General features: G+C 43.1%; 1 protein-coding gene across 7 annotated transcripts in view; it reads right to left on the bottom strand.

The window, feature by feature from the left end:
* LOC135409557 (protein O-glucosyltransferase 3-like) overlaps positions 1 to 13,166 on the bottom strand; it is a 64,237-nt gene that overhangs the window by 33,632 nt on the left and 17,439 nt on the right. For 2 of the 7 annotated variants that reach the window (XM_064645248.1, XM_064645241.1), the window contains exons 3-4: positions 5,346 to 5,490; positions 749 to 824 (exon numbers count right to left, since the gene is read on the bottom strand). In XM_064645248.1, the coding sequence (XP_064501318.1) occupies positions 749 to 824; positions 5,346 to 5,490 (221 nt within the window). Of the gene's footprint in view, positions 1 to 748; positions 825 to 3,416; positions 4,659 to 5,345; positions 5,491 to 5,589; positions 6,721 to 13,166 lie in introns of those variants that run through there. The other 5 variants (XM_064645243.1, XM_064645244.1, XM_064645242.1 and 2 more) reach the window with 5 other exon arrangements.

Consider the following 13,166-nt stretch of genomic DNA (forward strand, 5'->3'; position numbering starts at 1 on the left):
TGGCCAGTTTACCTCCTCTGTACCTTTGATTATATACTGTATACCTTCTTAGTCCTCTCTGCTGGTATACCACTCAAGTGAAAAGGAAGAAAGACATGTTAGTAATATAGGGTAATAAAGTAATTCAAATAGAAAACATTATCTTTGGAAGAAAATCTGTTATTTCAACAGCACGCACTTATATTACATCAGAAATAAATTTGTTGTTTCATCATTAAAATTATCTTGTGCTTACAAAATGGAACATTCATCCAAAAAGTAATTTCCTACTGTCAAAATTTACATTTACATGGCAACTCTGTGCATGGAGATGTTGCAGGAGAGGCTCTATCTTACTGCCCGCCCAAATCAGCTACTCTTCTTCAACCTTGTACAGTGATGTGAAGTAAGCACACTAGACTATTTATTCACTGCGAATTTTCTAGTTTGCTTACAGTTGTCAAGATATGTGAGGGTCTTTGCCTAGGAAATGATCCATGTAATTATTCTGTCATTATGAGAGAACTTAAATCTGGCAGAGCTAGACTCAGGGCTTACCTATGAAAGCTTCAGACTTGTAGAATTAATGGACAAGCTCATTCTAGTACATTCAACAACTTCACAACACAGACATTGTCCTCAGCATTTAAAACAAGAACTGCAAGAATACTATTTAAACATGTTATATCAACAGCGCAAACCAAGGGGACTGATTTTTGCAAAATCTGTCGTTAAAACATTGCTGAGAATAAATTGATAAGCTACTTACCGTTGCCATTTCTTCCACTTTCGAGGATGGGCTAGCAGAACTGTCATATCTGTAGGCAGGAGGATGTAAATGTTGGCTTTGAAAAGGAATGTGATGTAATTTTATCAGGTAGTAAATATCCAGCAGTTTCGCATTTTCACAACTACTGAGAAGCATCTGAAGAAAACCTCCTCTCTGAAGAATTCATCCTTCCCTCCCCTGCGTCCCCCCAAAAAAATCCTGCTTAAAAAAATACTAGGAAAACATACTGTACATTTTGGCTTTGTCAGCTTGCAAAAATCATATCTGTGCAGCCAAAAATGAACTCAACCTACTGACATCTGAATGGCTGCAACAGCCATTAAGTAGTTGTTTCAATTCAGCATTATGATAAGATAGTATAATTTCTTTTTCCAAACAACAATAGTAGGTACTACTCATAGCCGAAGTTATGTACTTGTAAACCTGTAAGTGGTTTGCATCTGCAATTCTATTGTTTTTCTCTTCCATTTCACCCTGCTCACATGTAGAGCTGTGCACTGCCCCTGCAAAGGAGGAGAGACAGACAGCAGATTGTTTTTAGTGTGAACTTTGGAATTTGCTGCTACTCATCCAAAACAGCCTTTATCTACCAATTTCTAACACATGGTAGAAGGCTCGTCTGCTTTCCTAAGGTATATGAGACTGCAAGGGCTTGGCAGAGAACTGGCTAGAGTGTCTGTGAGTAATGCAGTGGTTAGAACAAGATGAGAAGTCCTGAACATAAAAAGTACTCTGCTCTATGGGATGACTTGCAGATATACAAATACTATAAAATAACTAAAGAAACAAGAACAGGACTTGACTTCACTGAGTCTATTTGAGTCTGCAGAACTTTATTTTACAACTAAGCAAACCCAGTCCCTTCAAAAGCCCTGAAGGAAATGTTGCTCAGCCTGTGCTTATTGCCAGTTCTTCCTTGTCTCAGAACTCTTTTTTCCCAGGAAGTTAATTCTTGAGAGAAAGTGAAATAGGGAAAGATGGTTCTGCTCAGTCCTGTTTGTCTCAAACTTTTTTTGAATGACCTTGTTCTTAGGCTCTTAAAACCTTCTTGTGCTCAGGTAGACTACTTTATTGTGCTTCTACAGCAAGTATAAACCGGCTTGTTGGCAAGTTCTTTGTGGCCCAGCCTTTCCTCCTGAAGTGCTTTGTCATTTGTTTGCAATGTGCTTGCAGGCAGGGAAGAACAGTTGAAAGGTGCAATTTGTTTTTGCTTCTGTAATTGTGAACTGTAAAACCAGGATTCCTCTCTGACATGGGGTCCAACTGAAACCAAACAAGCCTGTTGACTTCAGTGGGCTTAGGATCTGGCCAGACAGTCTAAATCTGAAGTTCCTAATTTTTTCTTGTAGCACTGAATAAGAATAGCTATTAATTCACTGGGTAAACTCTCCCTGTGAATGAAGTTTACAGAACCAGAACTCAGAAATGTATGTAGCTCTTTTTTAATCTTAAATAAAGTTGACTATGTTTTAATGCTTCTACAACAAATTAAGAATTGAAACTTAGGTTTCAGAGTTTTTGCAACGATTTCCTGCAAACAAAGTTCAATGAAATCCCGTGGCTTAGCAAGTTACCTTAATTTTACTCATATGCATAACTAAAATGTAAAAGCTTTGTTAGAAGCTTTCTTCTCAGCTTTACTGTGTAAAGCTGCTCTACAGCTCTCCCCGCTCCCGACACTTGGTGTTGCCTTAATTGCTCCTTGCAATGAAGCTACATGAAGTAGACATGTGAGTTAGAAATGTCAGTTAGAAATGTCTTCTGATAGTCTAGGCAAAAATTAAATTTTCATTTGCACCTCTGGCACTATTCTAAATTTATGCCTGTCTTTGTTGTCACTGTTCTTTCAGAAATAACTGGTCATTGCATCCTGCTTTATTTTTCTCCCTGCTAACTTACACAGACAAGGTTATTTTAATCTTTTCCCTGTGCCAATCCCTCCACTTCCCAAACTGCCTCATTATTTTTTCTGAAATGTTTTTTCAGCATTTCATAATTTAAGTTTTTCTTACTCCCAGAGAAATGTTGCTTAATTTTAGGAAAAAGTAATTCAGTTTCTTTTTTTAGTTGGGGATACTGGGCAATGTTTACATTATTTTGTACACACATGCATACACATATACTTGCAAATATTGTCTATTATTCATAAACAGAAGAAGTGAAATTAATGTTCAAGTTCGGAAATATTTACCATTAGAAAAATACTACTCACTATGGAAAACAAGAAATTGTAATTTATACTTTTCCACTTCTATACATATGTATCTTTTTAATGACAACCAAATGTAGGATTATAAGTAAAATGTAACTATCACTATGACAACAATAATAAAAATCCATGAATTCAAATCTGCTGCGAATTAGTATTTTCACTGAGGCACCTGTCTTCCCCAGGCTACCTCTAAGTTGTCTAATGTCAGTGTAATCCATTTTCTTCTATACTATTCTTATCAATACTATATAAGAAGACAACTAAACAACAAACACATAATTCACATATGCTGAAAACACAATTAAACAGCATTTCTTTTCCAGGATGAATCACACTTACATATTAGAAAATAATAAGGATGAATTCAAGAACACCAAACACCTTTGAACCAAAAGTGATCAAACATTTCGCTGCCTTCAGATTACAGCTACAAACCTTTTATTAGCATCTTCTGTGTCTCCATGTAAGCACACTCTTTCTTGCAGCATCCATAATTTATTCCCACCGTAAAGCACCACCGCAGCTGATGAAACTGTCTCTCCGGTACAAACAGGACCCTCTAACCAGCCATTAATACTTAGCCATTTAAAAGCTTCTGCCAGTTAGGCTTACTTACAGGATTTACAGTGCTGCGTCCTATTGTATTTCACTAGCACTCCAAAATAACTCTACCTGGTGAGAGGCAGATTATTTCAGTGCTTTGCCTATGCATAAAGCAAACCACATGCCACGGCAACACCTAGAAGAGGGTGGGGGAAGTTTTCGACAGAGAGGCGTGACTAGAAAATGTAGCAATCAGTGCAGTTACACGTCAGGATTGACTTGTTTATTTTTCAAGTTGTGCTCGGTCAGAAATCAAAGGCATTTGAGCCTGAGATATGACAGATTTTCTGTGGAAAAGCCAGATAAAAGCTGATGTAATGAGTAGGCACGCTTTGGGGGTTTTTGCCTTCTTAAATTAAGAAATCTTTCAGTGCTTAGATTCTATAGCACAGCTCAGACCTTCATGTGTGCATTGGCTACCTTACTGTGCACCAGGATAAAGCACCCTTGAAATCTGATTCTCAGTTACACAAATGCCCCTTTATTCTCCAGGGAGGGCTGTGGCCCAGTGTTGCTGTGTCCCAGCATGAGGGGCATTACTGTGTCACAGGGAGGAGGAAGGACCAAATGATGTGTATGGAGCAATGTTAAAACTGCAATTTTTTTTTTGCTGCACTGTGTTGTTATGTAAAAGAATTGTTACCAGTGAACATCCACAAAGCTAACCTCACAGCCTCTATGCAAACCTCTCCTTAAGTCTCCTGCTTTGATACAAACACTCCACAATAGCAAGCTGCTGTGTTACAAAACCTACATATCAGACTAATCATAATTTCTTTAGAGGCTTGCATTCCCTGTCATTGTTTATTACAGCCATTCATGCCACCTGGGAGCCCCAGGCATGGACCAGAATATCAGCCTGAGACTCACAAACAGAGTGAAAAATCAGCTCTTTATACCAAAGATCTTGCACCTTCATGCTTAAGATTTCACAGCACTGCACAATGCACCTTTGCCTATGATTGCCAGTCCCAAGCATTACCTTAAGAGGCACACAAAAATAGTAAGGCTTCATTCAGATGTTGCAGACATACAGGATCACACAGGACAAAAGTTAGGGGAGAAAAGTCAGCCTAACTAGCCTGACTATGGCTTACCCCAGACTGTGTTCTGTTTGAACAGCAGCTTTAACCCTATGGATGGCAAAGGAGAAGGATGCTCTTCAAATAGCAGCTCCAGGGCTGCATATGAGACCATCTTTGGTCCAGATCCAGCTAAAACCAAAGCACTGATGAAGCACAGAAGACAAAAGCACTGAGAGCTGCTCTGTTAGCCTGGCTGGAGCTACAGCTGCAGGCCTGTCTCTAACTGCCTCTGGGCTAGAAATGGTGGGAACAGTGCAACAGAGCTGCCTGGGGCCGGTACTCTCTGCCGTGGCCTGGGAAAGCTATACTTTCCTATTGTATCACAGCCATAGGGCACCTGATCCCCATGTGCCTTACACCTTGTCCTCTTGAGAGGGAATTAAATAGGATGCAGCCACTGCTAAGTCTAGAGCCTTTCATATACTTTGTTATGCAAAACCTGAGCAAAATAGATTTAGCCAAGAGACTTTACCTATTACTTGCTACTTAGTCCTCATTGTTCTGAAACAAACCAGATAATGTCTCATTACATGACCAAGAAAAATTCCAGTCATCCCAGCGAGGTGAAAGGCAAGAGACTGGAAAAATAATTTAATGAAGTTTTCTAAGCAAAACATAGAACAGTTCATAGACTTTTTTAAAGCTGGAAATAATGTATGTTCTGATTATAGCTCACCGTGGTTGCTTCTGAGTCTGGGTTTTCCTTGATTTTCTAAAGGAGGAAAGCCAAGCAAAAGGTGATCTGAATCCCAGAAAGGAAGCTGAAGTGTTCTTTTGTGCTTGGGGATTTGTGCGGAATGACATTTTTAATTCTTTGTGATCTAAAAACATGATAAAAAGCAGATTTGTTTCTTACTAAATACAGTATTAAAAAATATATATAAATGTTATGTCTTCATAAACAATTTTCTTTTGCTTACCTTTTATGCCAGGGAAATCCAATTTAACTGACATTTTTGGAGAGACCATGTGACCTGCTGTTTTGTAATGACTAACTAGGAGACAGAGAAAGATAAACAGATCTAAAGTTTCAAAAAGTATTATCGGTTTTAGGGTGATGCATGTGAGATAAATGAGGCTGATTTTCAGAAAGTAATCAGCACTCAACCATTTGAAAACTGTTGTGGGTTAAAAAGGGTTTTCCCCTGGAGTTGGAAGTGGTTGACCCCAGGGGGTGGTGTTCTTGGTGTAGAGCCAATCAGAAGCTACAGTTTGCCCCCGTGAAATGAACATATTACAACAGACCAGAAAAGGAGACCGGATTAGGTAGCTGGAAGAGAGGCAGCCATGGTTTGAGACACCACGTGTTTGAGCGGGGGCCAGTGAGCCCCGCTGGGGGGTCAAGGCCCCCAGCCTCCGGCTGGGGCTGTGGAAACCCAGAACAGTGTTAAAACTGGATTGGGTGCCATGGCCAAAGCCTGGGGGGGTTTCTCCACTGTGAATGGGCAGCAGAAGACAGAAAAGCAGCGGCAGAGGCAGCGCTGAGTGGAGAGCTGTGGCTGAAAGCCAAGAAGATAGCCTGCAACCAGCAACATGGCACATAGCTAGGCTGAGAGACACAGAGATGTTCCTGCAAGGAGGGAGAGCTGGCAACAGAGCAGAAAAAACTCAGCAGAGATTGTTTTGGGTAAGACTGGATTACCTTCCCAAAACCCAGAAATCTCCTGAAGAGGAGGGGTGGGGTTCCAAACTTTTAGGGAGTCCCAAAATGCAGCAGCAACTAGAAAGAGAGAGAGAGAGAAGAGCTGAGAACTCAGAGATGTCCTGTGAGCTGGACCAGGATGGAATGCAGGGGAAGTGGCCTTCCCCCTCCCCCCTGCCATGTTGGCAGCTGAGACAGAGCAAAGGAGCTCTGTTAGAATGCTTGGGGCAAAGAACTGAACTGAGAGCACTAAACTGTTCTGACTCAAGGGAACCTGACCCCTTGAGGAAGGGACTTTCATGGGATGCCTTGCACCCCATGATATGACCATGGTAAGGCGAGTTTTGTCTCTGCTTTGCAGCCCACAGGAGAGACCTTTGGTTGGAGCCAAAGGGCCAAGAGGGTGAAAAAACCCCCCTGTGTTGTAATGGAGAGAGAGATATTTTCCAGCTACGACAAATCCAGCTGCTGCCTTGAAGAGGAGAGACGCTGCTGCCCTGAAAGTGGAAAAGACCTTTTCTTCTTTTCTTCTGAACTTTTATTGGAGGGAAAGGAGAGATTTGATCTATGTAAATATATTGTTTTACCATAGGAGAGATAGTTAGAATTGTTGTATATAAATGTATCGCAGTATTTATTGTGTTAGTAATAAATTTTGATATAATTTCCCCATGTAAGTAGATATGTCTGAAAACCCCGCTCACATTAAAGAAAATTGTGGGGAATTTGGAAATTGGATTTTAGGGGAGCTCAAACCATGACAAAAACCATAGCTGTTTCAAAATATAGGTAAATTAGACATTTGAAAATTGAGGTACCCACAATCATTAGCACTTTCTTTTCACATTTATAAGAAATATAAATGTGATCACCCAGAATATACAATGGCTTAATAGACTGTAATGTAACTACATAACAGTAATTCACACTAAGCTGTCTTCTGTATCACACAAGAAACAAGACTTCACTCAGGAATAAGGTACTACATATTTTTACATTTAAAACAACGCATGCCTGAAACAATACAACAGCTTGAAAATGGCTTATCTGATGACTGTAGGAGAAAGCAAATCCAGAAATTAGAGCAAAGTGCTACTGATAACAACAGCAAGGGGCAGCATTTTGGACCTAGTCCAAAATGAAGCGAATAATTCATGTCATGTGATTTAAATCCTGTGTGTAATATATGGCTTTCACTTCAGTGACAATCACTGTGTATTTCAAAATGCCACATTCTTTACTCCTTTCAGAGGCATTGACTTGACAATGCAGGTGACATCAGGAGAGTCCTAACAGCACTCTGCTATAGCCAGGATGGTCTAAGGATGTAGACAGACCAAGGCTTCCAGGTGGAAGCAGTACCTTTTATTTAGCCAACTTATACAGTTGGAAATATCAGACAAGCCTCTGAGGCACACAACCTCTTCTTCAGATCTGAAATAGGAGCTTTCAAAGTTAAATACCAGAGAACAATTACACAGAGTTTAGTTAGCTAATGCATTAATTAGACCATCTCTGAAAGAGAAAACTCATAGATAGCTGTGGACTAGAGGGGATGTTGGGGAAAAAATGGCCAGGAAAGACAGATCTGTTCTGTGTAGGTTTCACTTTTCTTTTGAAATACATGACTCTGCTTCCAGTTGATATGAAGCACAAACAGGAAAAGCTCAATGAAAAACATGCAGAAATGTGAATGGATAAAAGCATATATTATGCATGAAAACTATCTGGATGGAAGATGAAAGACAGTACAGAATACCATGCTTGCTATAGAGACATCATGTTTCTTGTGCATGTTCATTTTGGATGGTTATCAGAACCTGTGAAAGAGATCTCCAGAAGCTCCTTCCTGGTCAGGCCAACTTCCCAGGTTTTGACACTCGCCCTGATAATCAGCACTGGCACGCCTAGTGTTACTAGGAAAAATTTTCCACTGGTACATTCAAACCTCTCTCACTCAAACCCATCTACTTATTCCAAATATCATTTGGATGCTTTTAGATTTTTAAGAAAACTAGGTTAAAACTGAAATGTCTTTTTGTGCTGGTTTTGGCTGGGATAGTTAATGTTTTCCATAGGAGCTTGCATGGGGCTATGTTCTGGATTTGTGCTGAGAACAGTGTTGATAATTCAGGGATGTTTTCATTATTGCTGAGCAGGGTTTACACAGAGTCAAGGCCTTTTCTGCTTCTTGCACAATGCCACCAATGAGTAGGCTCAGGGTGCACAAGGAGTTGGGAGAGGACATAGCCGGGAGAGCTGACCTCCACTGACCCAAGGGACATTCCAGATCATATGGCATCATGCTCAGAATATAAAGCTGAGGGGAGAAGAAGGAAGAGAGGACATTCAGAGTGATGGCATTTGTCTCCTCAAGTCACTGTTACGTGTGATGGAGCCCTGCTTTCCTGGAGGTGGCTGAACAACTGCCTGACCATGGAGACTAGTGAATGAATTCCTTGTTTTGCTTTGCTTACAAGCATGGCTTTTGCATTACCTATTCAACTGTCTTTTCTTAATTCACAAGTTCTGTCACTTTTAGCCTCCTGTCCATCCTGATGGGGAGCGGGTGAGTGAGCAGCTGGGTGGTGCTTAGTTGCTGGCTGGGGTTAAACCACGACAGTCCTATATGATGCCCAATGTAGGACTCAAAGGATTTGAGATAATGACAGATTTCAATGGAATGTGCTAGACTGAAGTTACAGCTGTTCTTGCTGTTTAGCTATTAATTGACAGGCTCCTGTGCTTGCCATGGGGCTTGCTTGCCTGACTGTACATTAGAGCCTGGTGCTTGTTAGTGGAATGCTAATGCACCATGGTTATGGTGTACCTCTGAAGGGATTGTGGCCCAAGAATAAGTCCATACTGGAAAAGGTACACCTCGAAGCATTTGTGGCTGTGCACGAAGTCATGCTGGAGAACCTTAGAGTGTGTGACCATGGGTAAGACCACGACAGAGCAGGTACTCCCCTGCAGGGACTGCAGCCATGGGTAAGATCATGTTGAAGGAGGTGTATCTTTGAAGGCATTGTGGCCTATGGAGGAGGTCTCACTGGAAAACACACACTTCAAATGGACTGTGGCTGCAGATACGTCCATGTCACACCAAGTATACACTGGGAGAAACTGTGGCTCCACATGGAGCACATACACCCCTGCAGTATGTGGGTAAGTCCAAGACAGAGCAGGGGCAAGGGGAAGAGTTCAGTGCAATGCTAAACCAGATGGTGAGGTTCAAAGGGACCAGGGGTGGAGATGGTAATGAAAATACATTTAAATTGCTGTAAGCCAAGATGTGAGTTGCATGTTATGGGAATGTGACCATGAAATAATAGAAGTTTCAATACTCAGGGACGCAAAGAGGGCCATCAATAAAACTTCTACCTTGGACTTCCAGAGAGCAGATTTCGGCCTACTCAGAAGACTGGTTCAGAGTGTACCTTGGAAAACAGCCCTTGAAAACTAAGGGGTCCAGGAGAGATAAACATGCTTCAAGAAGGAAGTCTTGAACACACAGGAGCAGGCTGTCACAGTGTGTGCTGAAAGGCAAGCTGGTGGGGAAGATGGCCAGCCTGGCTGAACAGGGAGATTTTGAAGGAAATAAGGGGAAAAAAGAGAGCTTCCTGACTATGGAAAAAAGGGCTGGCTACTCATGAAGAGTTTAGGAATATAGTTAGGCTTTGTAGAAAGAAAATTAGAGAGACAAAGGCACAATTTGAACTCAATCTAGCCACTTCTGTTAGGGATAACAAGAAGTGCTTCTACAAATACATCAATAGCAAAAGGAGGGCAAGGAAAACCTCCATTCTTTGTTGGACATGCCTGGGAACATAGTTACAAAAGATGAAGAAAATGCTGAGGTACTTAATGCCTTCTTTACCTCAGTTTTCAACAGTAAGACAGGTTGTCTCTCAGACAGAGATAAGAAGCTGAATAGCCCCCTGTAATCCAGGAGGAGACAGTTAGCAACCTGTTGAGCCACTTGGATCCTCACAAGTCTATGGGACCAGATGGGATCCATCCTAGGGTGATGAGGGAGCTGGCAGAAGAGCTCACCAGGCTGCTCTCCGTCATTTACCAACAATCCTGACTCACTGGGGACATCCCAGATGATTGGAAGTTGGTGAATGTCACGCCGATCCACAAAAAAGGCTGCAAGGAGGACACAGGAAACTACAGGCCTGTCAGCCTGACCTCAGTGCCTGGCAAGGTTATGGAGCAGATCATCCTAAGTACAATCACACAACATCTACAGGATGGACAAGGGATCAGACCCAGCCAGCATGGGTTTAGGAAGGGCAGGTCCTGCCTGACCAACCTGATCTCCTTTTATGATCAGCTGACCTGTCTGGTGGATGAGGGGAGGGCTGTGGATGTGTGTCCCTGGACGTCAGCAAAAGCTTTGACACCGTCTCCCACAGCATACTCCTGGAAAAGCTGGCAGCCCATGGCTTGGACAGGGGCACTCTCTGCTGGGTTAGGAAATGGCTGGATGGCCGAGCCCAGAGAGTGGTGGTGAACGGGGCTGCATCCAGTTGGCAGCCGGTCACCAGTGGTGTCCCCCAGGGATCAGTGTTGGGCCCAGGGCCCAGTTCTGTTTAATATCTTTATTGATCTAGATGAGGGGATCGAGTGCACCATTAGCAAATTTGCAGATGACACCAAGTTGGGGGGGAGTGTCGATCAGCTGGAAGGCAGAAATGCTCTTCAGAGGGACCTGGACAAGCTGGAGAGTTGGGCTGATTCCAACAGGATGAGGTTCAACAAGGCCAAGTGCTGGGTTCTCCACTTTGGCTAGAACAACCCCATGTGGCACTACAGGCTGGGCACAGAGTGGCTGGAGAGCAGCCAGACAGAGAGGGACCTGGGAGTCTGGATTGACAGGAAGCTGAACAGGAGCCAGCAGTGTGCCCAGGTGGCCAAGAAGGCCAACGGCATCCTGGCCTGGATCAGGAACAGTGTGGCCAGCAGGACCAGGGAAGTGATTCTTCCCCTGGACTCAGCACTGCTGAGGCCACACCTGGAGTACTGTGTCCAGTTCTGGGCCCCTCAGTTCAGGAAGGATATTGAGGTGCTGGAGCAGGTCCAGGGAAGAGCAATGAGGCTGCTGAAGGGACTGGAGCACAAGTCCTGTGAGGAGAGGCTGAGGGAGCTGGGGTTGTTTAGCCTGGAGAAGAGGAGGCTCAGGGGAGACCTCATCACTCTCTACAACTACCTGAAAGGAGGTTGTAGCCAGATGGGTGTCGGTCTCTTCTCCCAGGCAACCAGCAGTAGGACAAGAGGGCAGAGACTGAAGCTGTGCCAGGGGAAGTTTAGGTTGGATATTAGGAAGAAATTTTTTATGGAGAGAGTAATCAGGCATTGGAATGGGCTGCCCAGGGAGGTGGTGGATTCTCTGTCCCTGGAGGTTTTCAAGATGAGACTGGATGTGGCACTTAGTGCCATGGTCTAGTAACCACAGTGGTAGTGGATCAAGGGTTAGACTTGATGATCTCAGAGGTCCTTTCCAACCCAGCTGATTCTGTGATACAACAGGAGGAACCCCTTGTTGCTACCCAGGCTGGGAGCAAGGGCAGGAGTTCATTGCAATGTTAAACCCTCATAATCTGGCCCAAAGGGACCATGGGTGGGGACTGTAATGAAAATACCTTTGAATTCTTGTAGCCCATTATTTGAGTTGTATGTTATAGGAATTACTATAGCAGGAACCACCCAAGACAATGCAGGATGAGCCTTGCAAGGAGCAGTGCCAAGTGCAGCAGTGGACAGCCTGAGCTGGCTTTGGTCCTCAGTAAGTCCATGCAACACACCACCTCTCCTGTCCTGAGCAACCACTATAATACATGGAGCCCGAAGTCATGAACTAAATGAACTCAGTGGACATTTTGTGGACATTAGTGGACATTTTACAGATGTTTTACAGGGGTGAACCATAGACTAAGGGAATGTCACCTGTATCAAATGATGGGAAGGCAGCGGGGTAGTTAATGAGGATGTATTGGATAGTGTGGGACCTGAAAGTGATGTAAATGGTATGGAACGTGGTTTTGGCTGGGATAGTTAATTTTTTCCATAGTAGCTTGCATGGGGCTATGTTTTGGATTTGTGCTGAGAATAGTAGTGATAATTCAGGGATATTTTCATTACTGCTAAGCAGGGCTTACACAGAGTCAAGGCCTTTTCAGTCTCTCACCCCATCCCACCAGTGGATGGGCAGGGGGTGCACAAGAAGTTGGGAGGGGATACAGCCAGGACAGCTGTATGACCCAAGGGACATTCCATACCATATGGCATCATGCTCAGCAGTAAAATCTAGAGGAAGAAGAAGGAAGTGGGTGACATTCAGAGTGATGACATCTGTCTCCTCAAGTCACTGTTATGTGTGATGGAGATGGCTGAACACCTGCCTGACCATGCACAGTATTGAATGAATTCCTTGTTTTGCTTTGTTTACATGCACAGCTTTTGCTTTACCTATTCAACTATCTTAATCCACTTTCCTCCTTCCAGTTCTCTCCACCATCCCACTGTCAGGGAGCACATGAGCAGCTGTGTAATGCCTAGCTGCCGGATGGGGTTAAACCACAACATTTTTGTACAAAGCAAACATCACTGCTTTGATTGGAAAACCACCAGTGTATTTACTATAATTACAGCAACTTCATCCTGATTATGAAAGAAAGTTTTAATTGTGAGGACAATTAATCACTGGAACAGCCTCGCCATGGAAGTGGTGGAGTCCCCATCACTGGAGGTTTACAAGATGTGACTGCAGAAAGTTCCAAATAATCTCATCTAGGCTCCCCTTCCAACAAAAGGTTGGACCTAATGACCTTCTGATGTCCTTCCAGCCTA

The sequence above is a fragment of the Pseudopipra pipra genome, chromosome 2 (assembly GCF_036250125.1).
Source record: "Pseudopipra pipra isolate bDixPip1 chromosome 2, bDixPip1.hap1, whole genome shotgun sequence".
In the NCBI taxonomy this organism is placed as follows: domain Eukaryota; kingdom Metazoa; phylum Chordata; class Aves; order Passeriformes; family Pipridae; genus Pseudopipra; species Pseudopipra pipra.